This window comes from Aptenodytes patagonicus, chromosome 18 (assembly GCF_965638725.1).
Source record: "Aptenodytes patagonicus chromosome 18, bAptPat1.pri.cur, whole genome shotgun sequence".
NCBI lineage: Eukaryota > Metazoa > Chordata > Aves > Sphenisciformes > Spheniscidae > Aptenodytes > Aptenodytes patagonicus.
The window spans coordinates 6,291,447-6,308,911 of record NC_134966.1 but is presented as its reverse complement, the minus strand read 5'-3'; the positions used below and the strand labels follow the sequence as shown (position 1 = coordinate 6,308,911).

Sequence of the window (17,465 nt, the reverse complement as noted above, 5' to 3'; positions counted from 1 at the left end):
GTTGAAATCTCTGCTACAGATGTCCAGACACAATTCTTGGTTCGTACGGCTCCATCGCACAAGAATTGCGTTTGGACAATCAGGAGCGGAGATTCCCGTCCCGGGCTCGCGGGATCTTCCAGGGGGAATCCGGCTGGAGCCTGGAAAACAAGGACACACGGGCACCGAGCCGGCTGCCCGCCGCCGCCCGCTCCCCGCTCCCCGCTCCCCGGCCCTGCGGAGCCGCTTCTCCGGCCCCAACAAGTTTCTAGCGCAGCCGCGGCGCTTCGCATCCCGGTTTCGATTTAATGGCACCGCGAGGGGTTTAATTTTATCAACTCGTTCCTTACCCCTCCGGAAAAAAAAAAAAAAAAAAAAATCAGCCCTTATTTAAAAAAAAAAAAAAAGGAGCGAAAGAAAAAAATTAAACCAACATCAAGCGAAAAGAAAAAAAGCCAGAAAACGAAAACCAGCGATCCAGCCCCGCCGGAGCAGCCCCGCCGGAGCGGGGGCTCGGTGCGCCGGGGCTGGCTGCCGCCGGCGGGGCTCGGCGCCTCCGGCAGCCCCGGGGGCTCGGCGGGGGTGATGCCGCGGGGCTGCGGGCACAGACCCCCGGCCCCGCGCTGCGGCCGCCGCCGCCGCTCCTGCCTCGGAGAATTAACCAATTCCAAGCGGATCGCCCTCAAAATTCGGGCACTTTGAAAAATCGCCGAAATTTATAAATGCCCGACTGGGGAAAAAAATATTATTAATAATAATAAAAATAAAAGAAAAAGAGGAAAAATCCAGGCTTCTCCCCCAGCCCCTTCTCACCGACCGGCTCCCACGAAGTTGGGAACAAATCCCCCCTCTCCAGCCAGGGAAAATCCCGGCCCGCTGCCGGCGCTTCCCCCCGCCGGTGCCGGTGCCGGTGCCGGTGGCCGCGGCCGCTCCGCGGCGGGGCCGGGCAGGTCCCCCCCCGGGGAGGGCTGAGGGCTGAGGACGGGCGAGCGGCGGACCCCCGGCTGCCCGAGCCGCCCTCCGCCCCGGCGGCCCGCGGGGCTCCGAGTTTCCACGGGGCGCGGAAAGTGCGTCCCGCGGGGGCGGAGCGGGCGGCCCCCGCGGCTCGGCGGGGCACAACGGCGGGGCTACCGCCGCACCTGCCGCCGGCCCCGAGCCCAGCCGAGCCGCCCCGGCTCTGCCCCTCTTCCTCCACGCCGTATCCACCCGGGAGGGTCCCAAATCCGCCCGGGAGGGATGCGCACACCGGGGCTCTGCGGGCTGCGCCGGGGCCGGGCAGGGCTTTTAGTTGAACGGCACAACAATAAATGTGTTGCAGAGCCGGCGAGAAAAGAATGGGGATGACCTTCAATTGGTACTGGATTTGAATAACACCACGGGGTGATAAATGCCCATTGTGTTTTAGGAGTAATGAATCTCCACTGTCTCTATAGCACAGAAACAGCAGCTGCAACCTGGAGCCAGCCATCTCTTAAAGACACAGCTCCCAAACCCCGGCCCCCGGCCCGGCTCGGCCCGGCACGGCACGGCCCGGAGCCCCCACACCCGCCCGGGCCCGGTGCTCGGGGGTCCGGGGTGCGCCCTGGCTCGGGGTCTCGGCGCCCGGGCGCGGGGACGGCCGGGGTTGGCCCCACTCGGGGTCGTGGGGGTCCCCCGCGAGCCGTCGGGCAGGGCTGGGGGTGGGGTCCCCTCCCACCCCCCCGGTCCCCCTTGGGGACCCCCCGGTCCTGCTGCCGCGGGGGTGGCACTGCCCGGGTCCCCCGTGGGGTATGGGGTCACCTGCACCCCACCCCGGCCCCCCACGGCAGGGAAAGTGCTGGGGATAAATAATGCTCATTGTTTTCCCCTAATGAATATTACCGACTTGCCAGGCCGGCAGCTGCGGGCTCCGGCCGGGGGAGCGGGGGCACCGCCTGCCTCTCCCCGTCCGGGGACCCCCCCGGCCCCGACCTGCCGGGGGTCCCCGCAGCCGCGGGGAAGAGCGTGGGGCTGGCCCCTGCCTTCACCCCATCGCTGCCTGCCACTGCCTTGGGTGTCACCGGGGAGTTGGGGTCCCTGGGCAGAACCAAGGGGGGCTGGGGGGCATGGGGGGGGCTGGGGGGGTCGCCGGGGGGGGTGTCTTTGCCCCTCCTCACCTCCCCCCGTGTCCTCGCACAGGGTCTGGCCTCATGGGGAGAGGGATTGGTTCGTGCTGGGAGAGAAAATCCCGCGGCCCAAAGGATGCCCAGAGCAGCCCAGCCCCACGGAGCTGCGGGGTGACCCCAGCCCCTGTCCCCAGCCCACAGCAATGTCCCCTGCCCGCGGCGGGGCCAGGCCTGGGGCAGGGGACAGCCCGGGGCTGGGGTTAGGCCTGAGCTCTGAGCAGGGACCAACGGGGCAGGGATCTGTGAGCGGGGTCTGCTCGCCCACAGAGGCTCACTCCCGGCCCCGGGAGGTTTTGTCCACCCTGCCGAGGCACGAATGTGTCCCAGGGCCTGGGGACAGCCACGTTCCTGCAGCCCCTGCCCCGTGCCACGGCCGGGCCAGGGGGATGCTCAGCTCCTGCCACGGCCACGGGTCTCCTTCCGAAGGGCTCCCCTGCCTCCCCACACCTTCCTGCCAGCGCTATTAGCAATAAACCCAATTCCGAGGAGTGTGAAAATCAAAAGAAATCCAGCATTTAAAAAAAAAAAGGAGCATCAGCAACAGCTGAAGGCCCCTGCGCTGGGTCACAGCCATCGCCCAGGACCGGCCGGCTCTTTGGGAAGCAGGAACCATCGGAGGGAAGCCCCCATTGCTGCTCCCGGGTGCTCCGGCATTGTTTTAGCCCCGGACCTGCCGGTCTTTTAACTCGCTTTAATTCCTAACGCTCCCCCACCACCACCTTTTTTTTTTGAAGTCTCTTTCCCAAATCTCGGCCGAGTTAATGAAGTTATGTGATCCTATAAATGTTAATTGTCTAAACTTCTTCTCTTCTCTCCCTTTTTTTTTTTTTTTATCTCTCTCCTCCTTGCTGCTTTCTGCTCCACTTGTAATAAAGAAAATATCTTGGCTGGTCTTAGCCAGTTGCTTGGCAACCTCAATAGAAAAAAAGAGAACAGAATGTAACCAATCCCGAGACAACCGAAAGATTTTGGTGACATGTGACCTCTCCGAAAAGGGCAGCCTTAAACTGTCCCTTCTGTCCTTTGCTCCTGACCATTAGGGTCTCTCGCCCTCCCCCCCCGGCTCCTTACACCAATAAATATGGATTAGTGAAATACTTTTTCCCACACTGATGAAAAGCCGGGATTGATCTTTCCACCTCCTTTATGTACCAACCTGACAAGTTTCTAAACAAAATTAAGAGGGAAGAGGCGAAAGGAGCCATCCCGGGTTGGGCAGCCCGGGGACGGATCCTGCCCCACCATGGGGATGGGGGGTCCCCGACAGGGCGCTGGCGCCGGCTGTGCCGGGCTGTGGTCTGCTCGGCCGCCGGCCGGACCTGCCCTCTGTGTGCCGGGGAGCAGAGTGCCAGCAGGTTAGGAACTAAAATGTAGTTTTTCTGATCCACAAGGGGGAAAAAAAATAAAGCCCCGGCCCAGCCCTGCGCTCTCTCGGCGGGCGCCTGTGTGTCCTGGGGGGACCTGTCCTGCTCCTCGCCACAGAGCCCCAGCGCTCGCGGGCAGCCGGGGAAGTTGTCTGCAAATTACATTTCATCCTGGAAAAAAAAAAAAACCCACAACATGATGTCATTGGCTTTCTGGTGCATCCCGCCGGCACCCCTCCACCTGCCGCCGGCCTCCACTCGGCCAGCCTCGACACGGCCGTGAGCCTCGGCGCGCTGGTCAGCCTCAGCATGCCGGTCAGCCTCGGCATGGCGGTGAGCCTCGGCACGGCGGCCAGCCTCGGCACGGCGGTGAGCCTCGGCACGGCGGCCAGCCTCGGCACGGCGGTGAGCCTCGGCACGGCGGTCGGTGATCAGGCTCCCGCCCTCCCGCCGGCCCCCCGGCTCTCGGCTTTCCCAGGCTCCCGGCACGGTGAATGCCTCTTTCACCAGCAGTTCCCCTCTTCCCAAAAAAGCATCACCTTGCCAGCTCCCTTCCTCTTGCCGGCTGCCAGGAAAATAAAAATTAGGGCAAGGAGAGGGAGCGAGAGGAAAGCCAATGAACTTGTTTCCAGCTTTTCCTTCGGATCAGCCGTCCAGCACCAGGAGAAAAATATTTCTCCTGTAAAAAAATCCCCTCTCTGTGCAGGCTCCGAGCCCTTCGGCACCGGGACGCTGGCCGGAGACGCGGTCTCAGCTCAGCGGCGGAGGACACTGTAAGTTGAGCGTCTGCTTAAGCAGTTTCCTGGCTTTTTTGGGGGGATTTTCGTCACGGTTTGGGGCTGAGCCCCCCAAGGGATCGAGGAGGAGGGTCGGGGCAGGGGTCAGTTGGAAAGAGGGGAGCTTGGGGGGCGCGCAGGCTGCGAGGTGCCGGCAGGGTGGGCACCAGCGTGGTGCCCGTGCTAGCGGTGGCGGGCGGTGCTGGGCACCGGCGGCCCCGGGGTGCACAAAGCCCCTTTTGAGCGGCGCACAGAGGAGCTGCTCATCTCTCGCCCGGCCCTCGGCCCCGGGACCGGCCCCAGGAGAGGATAGTGGGACCCCGGCCCTGAACACCCGGGGAGGGCCCACTGCGGGGGCGGTCAGGGCTCTGGGGCTGCGTGTCCCCCTGTGTTGGGGATAGCTGCCCAGGGGGGCCCTGGCCCTGGTCTGAGCCCCGACCTGTGGGATGCCCACAGCCCCCCAGGACAGGCTGGTCCCCGGCCAGCCCTGCTGGCGTGGGGCACTGCGGGGAGCTGGGGGTGCCCCAGCTGGCCCACGTGGGAATGGGGGACCTGCTCCCTCCTGCTATGGGTGACGGTGACACCCACAAAGCCACCAGACCCTGGTCCCCAGGGTGGCCGTGGGGAGGGCTGTGGTAGGGGCTGGGATGGAGAGTCTGGTGGGACCCAATGGGACCCAGTGGGACCCGGTGGAACCTGAATGGGCCCAATGGGACCCGGTAGGACCCGGTGGGCCCTGGCTGCCCTGCCGCCGAGGCCGGCTGGCCAGGCACAATACCACGGCCCCGCTCCTGAGCCATCGCCGAAGCCCCTTTCCCAGCACCGAGCGCCTTTGTCTCGCCTTTGTGATGGAAAGAGCCCCCCCTCCTAAATCACGGCCCTGACACCCCCATTGTCTCCTTCCCGGGGAGGTTTGAAACTTCCCCCCCCCTCCTGAGGTCAGGAATGTGGCCGGTTTCTATTGGGATGGAGGAGCAGGGCTGGGTGGGGGGCTGCGGGGTCACGCCGGCTCGGCAGGTCAACCCGAAAACAAAACCTTTTGAAATACCTACTCTCCATCACTGCCAACATTGTCCCCTGCCAGCGGGGGCCTGGCACGGCCCCTCGACGCCTCCAGCCCGGCCGCTGCCCACCCCAGCGGTCAGCATCTGGGGGGGGGACAGAAGGGTATTGTGCTGAAGGGGACAGCTTTGTTTTCGGTCACAGCTGCCCTGGGTTGGGACGGGGACCGACCGCAAGCCCTGCTAGGGGGGGGAAAGGAGGGAGGCGACAGAGGGGATGGGAGCACACGGGTCAGTGCATCGCGGGGCGGGGGGAACTGTCCCATTGGGGTACCCCTCTGTTGCCGTCCCTCCGAGAGGACGCAGCGGGGGGGATGGAGAGCAGCTCCCCATCGTCCCCAGGGTGAAGCCCCGGCAGGGTGCACGGCCTCTCCCTGCCCAGCGGGGATGGGGCAGCCTGGGGTTGGCCTCCTGCCTCAGTTTTCCCTCACTGAAGGAGGCATCCCTCTGCCTGCTCTCAGGGCTGATGGGTGCCCGGGGTCCCCTTTGACACCCAGAGCTGGGGGACGCTGGCCCTGGGCACCGCTGGCTCTGATGCTGGCAGACGTGGTCCAGCCTGGGGAGAAAAAGGACCATTTTGGGGCCGAGCCGGCTGCACCACCTGGGAGGGACATGCCCACGTGGCTCGAACGTGACTTCAAGTGCAGTGGTGCCTTGCAGGTGGAGCAGAGCATCCCGCACGGGCCCTGGATCCCTGCTCCCAGCAGGGCACAAAGGGTGGCCCCGGGGGAGGCTTCTCTCTCCCTGATTTTCGCAGCCCACCAGGAACACCCCAGGCTGTCTCCCGACGGGCCGAGGCGTAGGGCAGACGCAGCCCAGCGGGCGCCGGGACCGGCGATGTGTCTCTGTCCCATTTATGGCGGCACGGATTTCCCTGTCTCCACCAGCTGGGATGTGGATGTTGCTTGCGCTGGCCTCCAGCTCCTCTGGCAGAGCATCTCTTGGGTGGGCCAAAATCCCTCCAGGTGGCCAGAATCCCCCCCCCAGGATGGCCAAAATCCCCCCAGGATGGCCAAAATCCCCCTGGATTTTTCTGGGTGGGAAGATCCATTGTTTTTGCCTGCCGTGGGAGCAGCTCGCCAAGGAGGAAAGCAGAGTGGCGCCTGCAGATGCGATGGGTTTAGCAGAGACCTGGAAGGAAAACCCGGCTGGGAGGGGAGCGCCGGCCTCCTGAGCTACCCAATAGCCAGAGGGTGGCGAAAACAGCTGGAACAGCTGGAACAGCTCAGGACAAGGGGCTGGCGGGGCAGGGAGCATGGCAGGGTCAAGGACACTCCTTTGAGTCTGGGGTCCCCTTGGGCCTGGCAGCTGCTGGGAGGCTGTGCAGGCTCTGTGCCTCAGTTTCCCCACCTGTGAAATGAGCTGGGGTCATGGGGCTGGGGTCATGAGGCTGGATAAGTCAAGGTAGTGGTCTGGAGGGGACGGTGTCACTCGGGAAGCATCACGGCGTGGGAGTGGGGACCCTCGGGGGCACCCAGGGATAGCCAGGGGCACCCAGGGGCACCACGGAGCTGGGCAGCCGGCTGGGACCCTGGGATGCTTTTTCTTGTGGAATAAGATTTAAAAAAATTGTTGGTGGCCGGGGGAGTTGTACCAACCCCCCAGCCATGCACAGACACACAGAATCTCTGCATTTATATATACATCTCTCTCTCTCTCTTTATTTATATATATATTTGTTTCCTGCAACCAAACCTGAGCCTTTTAAAGCAGAAAAATGTGACATTTGAGGAACCTGGAGCTTTTCAAAGTCTTTGATGAAAATCCTAGAAAATTTCAAGGAAGGGGTGGAGAGAAGGGGGAGGTGGCCAAAAAGGTCTGGTCCCCCGCAGCCCTGGGTCCCAAAGCAACTTTTTCCTGTAAAAAAAAATGAAACCAGGCTGCTGGAAACGTTGCGCAGTGCTGCTGCCCGCCTGGCAGCGCGGGGATGAGAAGGGCGCTTTTCCGGGCGGGATACTTTCGGGCCTGATGTCGGCTCTGTGTTACAGGTACCGCCATGGATGCACGGAGCCATGGGGATGCCCTGAGCCCCGTGGGGACCTGCCACCCCGCCTGCCAGTCCTTGCTCCTGGGGCGTGGGGGCTGTCACAGCCCCGTGTAGCAGAGTGGCGGGGATGGAGGTGCTGAGCCAGAGCGCAGAGCCGGGTGGGTCATCAGCCCGAGGACCACGCAGCGGGTGCCCTGGCAGGTAACCCCCATTTCCCCCTTCTCCCCGAGCTCGCTTGTGGGTTTTTCTCCATTGCTGGCCAAAGCTGCTTGTAAGGTGTCACCTGGCCCACAGCGGGCTCCGAGGGTCTGTCGTGAGCCCCGCGGCAGCAGGGCCGCAGGGAGAAGGCAGGCTGCAAAGCTGGCTGCAAAGGCAGGGATAATTCTGACCCCAGCTGAGCTTGCAAGGGCAGGCGCAGGATGCTTCGTCTCTCTGCCAGTCCCGGCCCATCTGTGTGCTGCATGTTGCATTGGCCCGTGCCTCAGTTTCCCCATGTCAGGGCACAGAGACAGCACCCCCTTCCTCTGCCTGCCCCAGGGGTGGTGGAGCTGCGGACAGGGCAGTCTCTCCCTCTCCAGTCCCCGAGCCCATGGCCGAGGAGCGTCAGTGCGGGCTGTGGCCGGGACAGCGGGGCCGTGGCTGTGCAGGGGTGGCTGAACCGTGCTGGGCCAGGGATGCTGCGTCCCTGGGGCAGGGGTCAGCGGGGGCTGAGCACACGGCGGGGATTTGCTGGGAAAAAAATTGCTGGCAGCGGTCAAGTGTTGCTCTTGCTCACAGAGCAGCATCCCAGGGCTGGCCCCAGCCCGGGCCAGGGCACATTCAGGATCAGGCCCCCCCGTCCCCAGTGTGGTGCGGGGTGTCAGGGCTCTGCGGGGTTTCATACCAGTCTGCAGGCTGGGAACTGCCCTGCTTGGCCTCTCTGGGATCCAGGCCTCTCAAAATCCTGTTAAATCCGGCACCGAAATCCCTCTCTGCCCTTCCCAGGTGCCGAGGGCAGGGCAGGGCTGTCTGTGACGCCCAGGAGGGGCTGCAGGGCTTGAGGGATGTGGGGATGTGGGGACATAGGGATGCAGGGATATAGGGGGGAAAGGGATGCAGGGATGAAGAGGGGAAGGGATGTAGGGGCAAGGGGATGCAGGGATGAAGAAGGGAAGGGATGCAGGTATGTAGGGGTGAAGGGATGGAGGGATGCGGGGATGCAGGGATGTAGGGGCGAGGGATGCGGGGATGAAGAAGGGCAGGGACGGAGGGATGTGGGAACACGGGGAATCCGATCCGGCTCTGACGGACCCTGGAGTCCCTGGCTCCCCACCGAGCGCCCGTCCCCGGCTGCTCCGGGCTGGGCCGTGCCGTGCCGCGGTGCCGGGAGGTGGCAGCAGCGGCCGAGCGCGGGGCCGGGCTGCGGGGGTGGGCGGTGCCGGCGGGTGGGTGTCCCCGCGGGACGGCGCCAGCCGTGGGCTCCGCGGGCATCCCCGCCGTTCTTCGGCCCTTCCTCCGGCTTCATCGCTTCCCGGGCCGCGGGGCCGCGCTCGGGGGCTCCTGCGGAGGGGAAAGGGGCTGCCCCTCCGCCCAGCCCTCCCGGGGGGAGGGGGGGGCTGCACACACTGGTGGGGTCCGGACACGGGTGGGCTCCGGCTGTGCTCGGCTCCTGGGGTCCTGCCCCCTCCGGCAGCTCTTCTGCGTCGCCGGCGAGCGCCCAGCCGTGCTGGCACGGAGCCCTTCCCCGAAATACTTGTCCGAGCTCGGGCTGTAAACAGTTTTTCTGTCCTTACAGCCGTCGCAGGGCTCCCTGGTGCTCCCCGTGTCCCCCCCACTTCCCGTTGCTTCTTTCAGGTGCTGCTGGATTGTTCACCCCCCGATCCCCTTGCTGCACCCTGCCGGAGCCCTCCCGGAGATCCCCCGGGAGCGGGGAGATGTGGGGAGCCAGCGAGAGCAGCCGCCCGGCCAGGCCCTCGCCCCGCTGTGGGTGGGTACAGGTTTGGCCACGCGTGGCACTGGCCCCTCACCAGGGGGGTGTGCCACCGGTGCCACCGCAGCGAGGGGTGCCTGGCACTGCTGGTGGGGTGCACGGAGTTGTTGCTCCCCAGGACGCGGCCTCCTCCCAGCCTGCGCTTGCTCCGGGAGCTGACGGCCATATTTATGGATTGGGTGGTTAACCAGCGGTTTTGGCCAAATGTCCCAAAGGCCCCGGGGCTCCCTGCGGCTCGGACACGTTGCAGACGCGCCTGGGGGGGCTTCAAATGGTCAGTCATGGGGGGCAGCCTGGGTGGGACACAGCTCAGTGGGGTGGGCTGCCTTGGCCTGTGATGGGGGAGAGCCATGAGCCCACCCAGCCACGACTCACCCTGGACACAAGCCCCCCTCAGCCACAAGCCCCCCCTGGCCATGATCCCCCCCCGGCCACAAGCCCGCCGGCCATGATCCCTCCCCAGCCATGAGCCCCCCCTCATCCACTTGCCCACCCGTCTGCTTCCCCACCACCCACCCACGCCGTGCCGGGCACCGCGGGGACCCGACCCCGAGCTGGCAGGGGGCACACGAGGATGCACGGGAGCATCCTCGGGGAGGGGGGGTACGTCCCCCGGCCGTGGGCTGTGTAGACACCCCCCCCCCCCCCCCCCCAGTTTACCGATATCGGCTTTATTTAAAGAAACCCAACCCAAACCCGCCCCCGGGGCTCGCGGCGGCGGCGGGGCCGGGCCGGGGGCGGGGGCGGGGGTGCGCTGAGCGCGGCGGGTCTCAGCCCGCCCCTTCCCCGCCCGCCGCTGCCGCCGCCATGGGCGCCGCGGGGCCGCTCTGCGCCCTGCTCCTGCTGCTGGGCACCGGCACCGGCACCGGCCCCGGCCCCAGGCCCGGCCCGGCCCCCCCGCGGGTGGTGCTCGCCCTCCTGGCCCGTAACGCCCAGCACTCGCTGCCGCACTGCCTGGGCGCCCTGGAGAGCATGGACTATCCCGCGGGGAGCATCGCCCTGTGGTGAGGGAGCGGGGACCCCCCGGGGGGGAGCGGGGACCCCGGGGTGCGGGGAGTAGCAGGGATCCGGGGGGAGGAGGGGGCTGTGGGGGAATGGGGAGCCCGGGGGAGAGCCGGGATGCTGGGTTCACAGGGACCCGGGGGTAACGGGGAGCCCCGGGGGAATGGGGATACTCGGGGGGGGGGGGAACGGGGGTCCTGGGGGATAGGGGGGACAATGGGGGGGATGGGGAGCCGGGGGTACGGGGGACCCAAAGGACAATGGGGGGAGGAGAATGGGGAGCTGGGGAGAGGGGGGGGGACTGGGGACTCGGGGTGATCTTGGAGTAACGGGGGCCTGGGTTGAGGGAACAGAGGTCCGGGGGAATGGGGGTCTGCGGAGGAATGAGGACGCTGAGGGGATGGGGACCCCCGGGAGGAAAAGGGACCCTGGTGGTAACAGCCCCCCAGCCCCAAAGGGTGAGGGGTGGCTCTGCCCTGGGTGTGGGACCCAGCAGGGACCCGGGAGGGGCTGGGCGCTGCCCCATGACGAGGGGGCAGGATCCCCACCTTTCCCCTCCTGAAGCTGTGGGGCTGGCAAGGGAGGGGAGCCCTGGGCTCTGGGGGATTCTGCATCTTCAGGGCCAGACGCTGCCTTCCCCCTCCCTGCAGAGCTCAGCCCCAGCCCCCCCTTCCCCAAAGACACCCCCCAAACCCCCATTTATGGTGCTGGGGAGAGGGTTGGTTGGGAGAGGAGCCCCCCGTCCCTCCTCTTCCTCGCTCCTCTGCCGCCGCCGCCGTCTCTCGCCTGAGCTTGTCGGAAACTTTTCTGCAGCTGCTTTTGCGAGGGGCCGAGGTGGGGGCTGGCGGGGGGGTCCTGGCAGGGGCGGCTGTGCTTAGGTGGGGGGCAGCTGCCAGCAGTGGGGGAGCAGGAGGTCCTCGATTTTGCCCACCGCAGCCCCCGGGAGCCCCCAGCCGCAGGGCCCTGCAGGGTGTTTCAAGAGCAGCTGTCTGCGGAGCTGGGCGCTGGGGGGGCACAGGTCCTGCCTTGTCCCCTGCGTCCCAGGGCGTCCCCAAGACACCAGTGACCGGGGGCAGCTCGGGGCTCTTTGACAGGTTGGGGGTGCTGGGGAGTGTGGGGACTTGGGGGTTGCCCCAGTGCAACGTGGGGCTCAGCCCCGTCTGTGCTGGGGTCCCCGTGAACATCGCTGCGAAGTTGGGTGGGAGAGTTAGGGACAGCAGCTGTGCATGGCAAGGGAAGGTTTGGGGAGGGGGATTTTTGCTGCCTGTCGGGACCTTTCCTCTGCCTGCCGGAGCTGTGGGGCACAGTGGGGTGCTGTGGGGTGCAGTGGGATGCATGGGCGGGGGGATGAAGCCGCTGTGCTCTGATGCTGTTCATGGTGCGCAGCCACAGGGCTGGGATGGGGAGAGCACAGCCGGGGCTGCCGCCGGGCTGCAGGGACGGGGGGGTGAGAGCTGCGAGACAGCAAAAGAAATTACCCGTTCGCGTTCCCCCTCCTGCCAGCGCAGCCTCGGTTCCTTCAAATTACATGTTACGTTCCCAAGCGAGTCTGTCACTGGCTCAGCCTCTTGGCCCCAGGAACATTTCTAGTGCGGGGAGGGAGCCGTGGTTGTCCCCTGGGGGGGACCCCCAGAGGATGACTTCCCCTCACCCCAGGTGCGCAACGGACCACAACTCGGATAACACGACGGCGATGCTGCGGGAGTGGCTGGAGGCGGTGGGGAAGGACTATCACTCGGTGGTCTGGAAGGTGCAGGAGGAGCCCAGGTGAGACTGGGAGGTGCTGGGGGGGCGGGTGTGGGCTGCAAGGGGCTCCCGGAGCAGCACCCCACTCCCTGGCTGGGGATGCTGCCAGGAGGAGCCGGTGGCGAGGCAGAGCTGGGCTGACTCGGCAGACGGCGGCGCGCACCGAGTTTGTGTGTTCCCAGCGAGCGGGGTTAACCCCTGCCTCCCCCCTGCCCAGCTCCTACCCCGACGAGCTCGGGCCCAAGCACTGGAGTGACAAACGCTACGAAAACCTGATGAGGCTGAAGCAGGAGGCTCTCACCTACGCACGGGAGCAGCGGGCAGACTACGTCCTGGTAAGGGACACGGGGTGTTGGTGGGGTGGGGGCCGAGGCAGGCATCCCCGCACCTCCAGGACCTGTGCCGTTCCCCCAGTTTGTGGACACCGACAGCATCCTGACCAACAACCAGACCCTCAAGTTTCTCATGGCACAGAACAAGTCGGTGGTGGCCCCCATGCTGGACTCGCAGACCTTCTACTCCAACTTCTGGTGTGGCATCACGCCCCAGGTACGTCCCCAGAAAGCCCCGGGGAAGGGGATCCCCCCATGGTGGAAGAGCCCCCCCACCACAGAGGCATCACGCCAGTGTGCCGCAGGGATACTACCGCCGGACGGCTGACTACTTCCCCACCAAGAACCGACAGCAGGTGGGCTGCTTCGCTGTCCCCATGGTCTACGCCACCTTCCTGATTGACCTGCGGAAGGAGGAGACGTCACGGTTGGCTTTCTACCCGCCCCATCCCAACTATACCTGGGCCTTCGACGATATCATCGTCTTCGCCTACTCCTGCCAGGCGGCCGGTGAGGGCCAGGGGGGCCACAGGTTTGGGGGGCCGGGAGGTTTGGGGGGGGGCCGTGGTACTCACCTGTCCCACCTGGCAGGTGCGGAGGTCCACGTGTGCAACCAGCAGCGCTTTGGCTACATCAACGTCCCCGTGAAGGCCCACCAGACGCTGGAGGACGAACGCGCCAACTTTGTGCATCTCACGTTAGAGGCCATGGGTGAGCACCCATGGGTGGCGGGGTCCTGGAGGTGTCCCCCACCCCAGGGGTGATGGGGGCCCAGTGCCGGTCCCCATGGCAGGGCTGTCGGCCCCGGTGACTGGCTAGGGGGGTCTGGGCTCTACTGAAGGGGCGTCCTCTCTCTCCTCAGTGGATGGCCCCCCCATGCAGCGCTCCAGGCACATTTCCCTCCTCCCCAAGCCACTCACGAAAATGGGCTTTGATGAAGTAAGTGCCCAACGGACCCCCCATGTCCCCCTGTCCGTCCCTCCATCTGCATCTGTCCATGGCAAAGCCCAGCTGGCTGAGCCCCCTGTCTCCCATCCCACAGTGGCTGGGCAGGCTGTCTCCCTCCATGACGTGCCCCCTCGGCGGGGCTTTCCCCTTCCTCCCCAGATCTTCCTCATCAATCTGGTGCGGAGGCCAGACCGGCGTCGGCGGATGCTGGCGTCCCTGCGGGAGCTGGAGATCGCCCCGCGGGTGGTGGATGCCGTGGATGGGAGGTGACCGTGGGGGGACACATCCCTACTCTGCCAGCGCCCCCGATGTCACCCTGGGGAGGGGACGGGGGGTGGCTGGGAGGGACGCCTTGCTGATGCAGCCCCTTGCCTTGCAGCACCCTCAACAGCAGCGACATCAAGGTGCTGGGCGTGGACCTGCTCCCTGGGTACTACGACCCCTTCTCTGGCCGCACGCTCACCAAGGGCGAGGTCGGCTGCTTCCTCAGCCACTACCACGTCTGGAAGGAGGTACGTGGCCATGGGGGCCATGGGGTCCCAAGCATGGGGCAGGGACCCCATGAGCATCACCAGGTCTCTGGAGGACCTGGGGAGAGGGGTGTCCTGCAGGGTGAGTGGACCCAGTATGGCCCGGCGCGGTGCTGGGATGGGTTTGCACCTCTGCCCCCTCCCTGCAGATCGTGTCCCGGGGGCTGGAGCGGTCAGTGGTCTTCGAGGACGACGTGCGCTTCGAGGCCGCCTTCCCGGCGCGGCTGCAGCGGCTGATGGAGGAGCTGGAGGGGGCACAGCGTGACTGGGACCTCATGTAGGTGCTGGGGCCAGGGGGACGTGGGGTGGGGGTCCCTGGGGCTGGCTCTCACGGCTCACCGGCCGCCTCGCAGCTACCTGGGGAGGAAGCAGGTGAACGCAGAGGACGAGGTGCCCGTGGAGGGTGTGCGAAACCTGGTGGTGGCCGGGTACTCGTACTGGACGCTGGCCTATGCCATCTCCCGCCGTGGGGCGCAGAAGCTGCTGGCTGCAGAGCCCCTCTCCAAAATGCTGCCGGTGGACGAGTTCCTGCCCATCATGTATGACAAGCACCCCAAGTAAGGAGTAGGGGGGTGCAGGAGGGGTGCTGGCGGAGCGGCATGGCCGTGCCGGTGAGGGAGCATATGTTTCTTCTCTGCCGTCACTGTCCCACCCTGTTCCCCCCCCCCACCCCCCCCCCCCCCCCCGGCATTACTCATGCAGGAGGAAAACATCTGTAGCATGAGCTCATTCCCCCCCAGCCGCTGCCTGGCTGCTGGCTGCTGGAAAATGGCCCTCTGCCAGTGTGGGGTGGGGGGACGGCAACGGGGACGGAGCCGGGGCTCAGTGCTGGCCCCGCATGGGGGTGCCCCATGGCGAGGAGGGAGCAGCCCCCTGTACCCCAGCGCTGGTTGCGGGTCTCGCCCCCATCTTGGGGCACCTCCATGCCCCTCTTCCTGGGCGGGGGTCAGTGGCAAGGCTGTGTCTGAGGAGGGGGAGGCAATTTAGGGGGTGAGCGAGTGACGGTGGCCGAGTGTCCCAGGGGAGAGGGGGGTGGGAAAGCCAGTGAGCAGGATGGCGAAACAGAGGGATTAGGCGTGTAAAAGGGAGGTTGGAGGTGGACGGAGGGGCGGATTAGTGCTCTGGATGTGAACCAGGAGCAGCTGGGAGTCCCATGCTCGCCAGGATAATGGCACCAGACAGCCCTGGCCCGGGGCCAGCCAGGGCCGGGCCGGCGGGATGCTGTGCTGGAGACCCCCTCCGTGCCAGGGCCAGCCCCATGCCACCGAGGCTGGTGGGGAGAGATGGGTCCCATCCCCTCCGCAGTCCCCTCCACGGTCCCTCCCCAGACAGGCTCCGAAGGCAGCAGCGGCATGGGGCAGCCCCCCAGCTTGGCTGCCGTCCCCGGACCCCTTCCCCAGTACGCTGTGTCCCTCCCCATCACCTGCCCTGCGTGGTGCCTTCCCCGGGTGGTCGGTACGGTTTTCCCAGCCCTTTTTTCTCCACCGGGCCATGCTCTGTAAGCCAATTCCTCCTCTTGGGTCCGCTCCGCTTTCCCCAGCGAGGATTACAAGCGGCACTTCGCCCCCCGGGACCTGCTGGTGTTTTCGGCTCACCCCCTCCTGGTTTATCCCACCCACTACGCTGGAGACAGCAACTGGCTGAGCGACACCGAGACCTCCACCATCTGGGACGACGATGCCAAGAAGACCGACTGGGCTGGCTCGCAGAAGACCCTGAGGGACTCACGGGGTGGTGCCGGCCACCTCCGCTCCACCGCCCATGACGAGCTCTGATGGTGAGCGAGGCTGTGGGACCCAGGCGCGTGGTGCCGGGGATGGGGGACAGAGTGGCTGGGAAGCATCTCCCTGCGAGCGCCGTGTTCGGATGTGTCCCGGATGCCTAGTTTCTTTTTGCCATGTGGCAGCAGCTCTCCCCATCAGACTCAAAGCGTTGGGAAACAGAGACGAGACCACCTCTTCCAGGCGGGGAAAGGGATGGGGATGTAGATGTCCCATGTGGGGCTGCACTGGGCTGGAGGGGACCAGGGGACCGGGTCCTGCTGCTCCCCGAGTCCGTGCTGCTCCCCAGCCCCTCAAGCGAGGAAGGGACAACGCTCCTTCGCCTCCGGCAAAAGTCACCCTAGTTTGGAGAGAGCTGGGGGCGTCTCGCAGGGGAAAGTTTCACCCTGAGGCTGTTTGCTCCCCCTCAAAAGCAGGTCTCCCTGGGGCTGTGTTTTTGTGGGGTGGCCGTGCAGGCAGGCAAGCACCTGCACTCGCTCGGCCCCAAGGCAGCACCGCCACGGTTAACGCCGGGTCAGACTTTCCCTGTCTGAGGTTGCTTGTGCTGGCAGCAGAGCCTCCCCGGGAGCAGCCAGACCGGGGGAGGCTGGAAAACAACCCTCCCACCGCCTCCACTGCAGGCGTGAACATGTCGGGGCTGCTCCTGCCTTGACCGCTAATGTTTGCGTCCTTGCCTCCTAGGGACGAGGGATTGTGATCCAGCTGGGAGCACTGCGGGCCAGTGGCCTGATCCTGCCTGCTCCCGCTTGAGAGATGCAGCTGCCCTGGACAGATCCCCCCAGGGTCCTTCGAATCTGCACGTGGCGAATCCACCCAAGGCAGGATTTGCCCCAGGGCTCCTGGAGAGCACTTTCACTGCCAGGTGGAGGGACCAGGGGAGCGCTGTGCTCCGTCTCTGCTGAGGACACGTCTCCAGGACTGCCCTGAGCGATGCCAACTCCGCCATCTCCCACCGGCTTGGACTTTGGGGAGCGTTTTTCAGGCTGGGGGCTGGCTCCCATGGTGGCACACGTGGCCTCCTGCCGCCGACCGGGCTTGTCCCTCGCCTGTGCCATGTCTGGGCTGAAGCGCAGGGAGGATTAAAGCAGACTGTGTTTGAGCTGACGTGCTGGGTGCTGGCTCTGCCAGGTGGCATTGCCCCACATAACGTCCCCAGGGCATACCCCACTGGGGTCACCTCGGAGCTGTGGTGACGAGGGTCTGGCAGTTCCCCCGGCCAGGGATTGCTTTGGGAATGAAATCTGTAATGGGGAAAGGGAGGAAGGAAGGTGGGGTGGGAGACAGAGACCGGAGCTCTCTCTTGGGGTCTGGGGGTGAAAAGGTGAGTGGCATTTCCGCAGAGCTCAGCTCTCCCCTGGCAATGCTGATGGAAATGATTTCCCTCATTGGCGCGAGGTTCGGCCTTGGGACTGAAAACCTGACAGCAGCTTGAGCACCAAGATGTGCAGCTGAGTCCTGCTGGGCTCCGGCATCTGTCACCTTTGTGGCCAGCTCTGGAGGAGGGTGTTTGCTTTCCAAGAGCCCGGGCTTGTTTGGTGCTAAACCTCAGCTCCTCGGCAGGGCGACGTTCCATTGAAAACTGAGGGTTTTCTGGGGTGGAGGAGCAATTTCCTTAAAAAACACTGCAACTAGCCCTAGTCTGGGTGAGCTGGGGAGATGCGAGCTCCCTGCCAGGCCCCTGGAGCTGCCGCCTCTCTCCACCCCTGCCTGGCAGCTGGCTGCCCCTTTTGGCCCTCGAGCAGCTGCTGGGGTTAGCCCTGGGACGCTGCCTTCACCCAGGGTTTGGGGGGCTGCGCCCCTCTTCTCCCCACAGCCCGATGAAGGCGATGAAGCAGTGGGTGGAAGC

General features: G+C 65.5%; 1 protein-coding gene across 3 annotated transcripts; it reads left to right on the top strand.

Annotated features, from left to right (window-relative positions):
• The first annotated feature begins 4,057 nt into the window (after positions 1-4,057).
• Positions 4,058-16,723, top strand: CERCAM (cerebral endothelial cell adhesion molecule). 3 transcript variants are annotated; one of them, XM_076355614.1, is made up of 14 exons: positions 4,058-4,260; positions 7,313-7,512; positions 11,939-12,049; positions 12,246-12,363; positions 12,443-12,577; positions 12,666-12,870; positions 12,952-13,071; positions 13,223-13,299; positions 13,468-13,574; positions 13,688-13,820; positions 13,988-14,115; positions 14,192-14,395; positions 15,379-15,615; positions 16,301-16,723. In XM_076355614.1, exons 2-13 carry the CDS (start codon positions 7,439-7,441, stop codon positions 15,611-15,613), a joined length of 1,647 nt encoding a protein of 548 aa, XP_076211729.1. In that variant the 5' UTR covers positions 4,058-4,260; positions 7,313-7,438; the 3' UTR covers positions 15,614-15,615; positions 16,301-16,723. The 3 variants fall into 3 exon arrangements, with proteins under 3 accessions (XP_076211729.1, XP_076211730.1, XP_076211728.1); XM_076355615.1 differs by lacking the exon at positions 4,058-4,260 and adding an exon at positions 9,145-9,277 and having other exon boundaries at positions 7,456-7,512; XM_076355613.1 differs by lacking the exons at positions 4,058-4,260; positions 7,313-7,512 and adding an exon at positions 10,141-10,284.
• The last annotated feature ends 742 nt before the right edge of the window (positions 16,724-17,465 follow it).

What these genes read in the sequence shown, in the direction of transcription:
- CERCAM (XM_076355614.1), top strand. Translation starts at nt 7,439, where the DNA reads ATGGAGGTGCTGAGCCAGAGCGCAGAGCCGGGTGGGTCATCAGCCCGA. An exon ending in AAGGTGCAGGAGGAGCCCAG is followed by an intron (nt 12,050 to 12,245) that starts GTGAGACTGGGA and finishes CCCCCTGCCCAG; the next exon opens with CTCCTACCCCGACGAGCTCG. An exon ending in ATGTATGACAAGCACCCCAA is followed by an intron (nt 14,396 to 15,378) that starts GTAAGGAGTAGG and finishes CGCTTTCCCCAG; the next exon opens with CGAGGATTACAAGCGGCACT.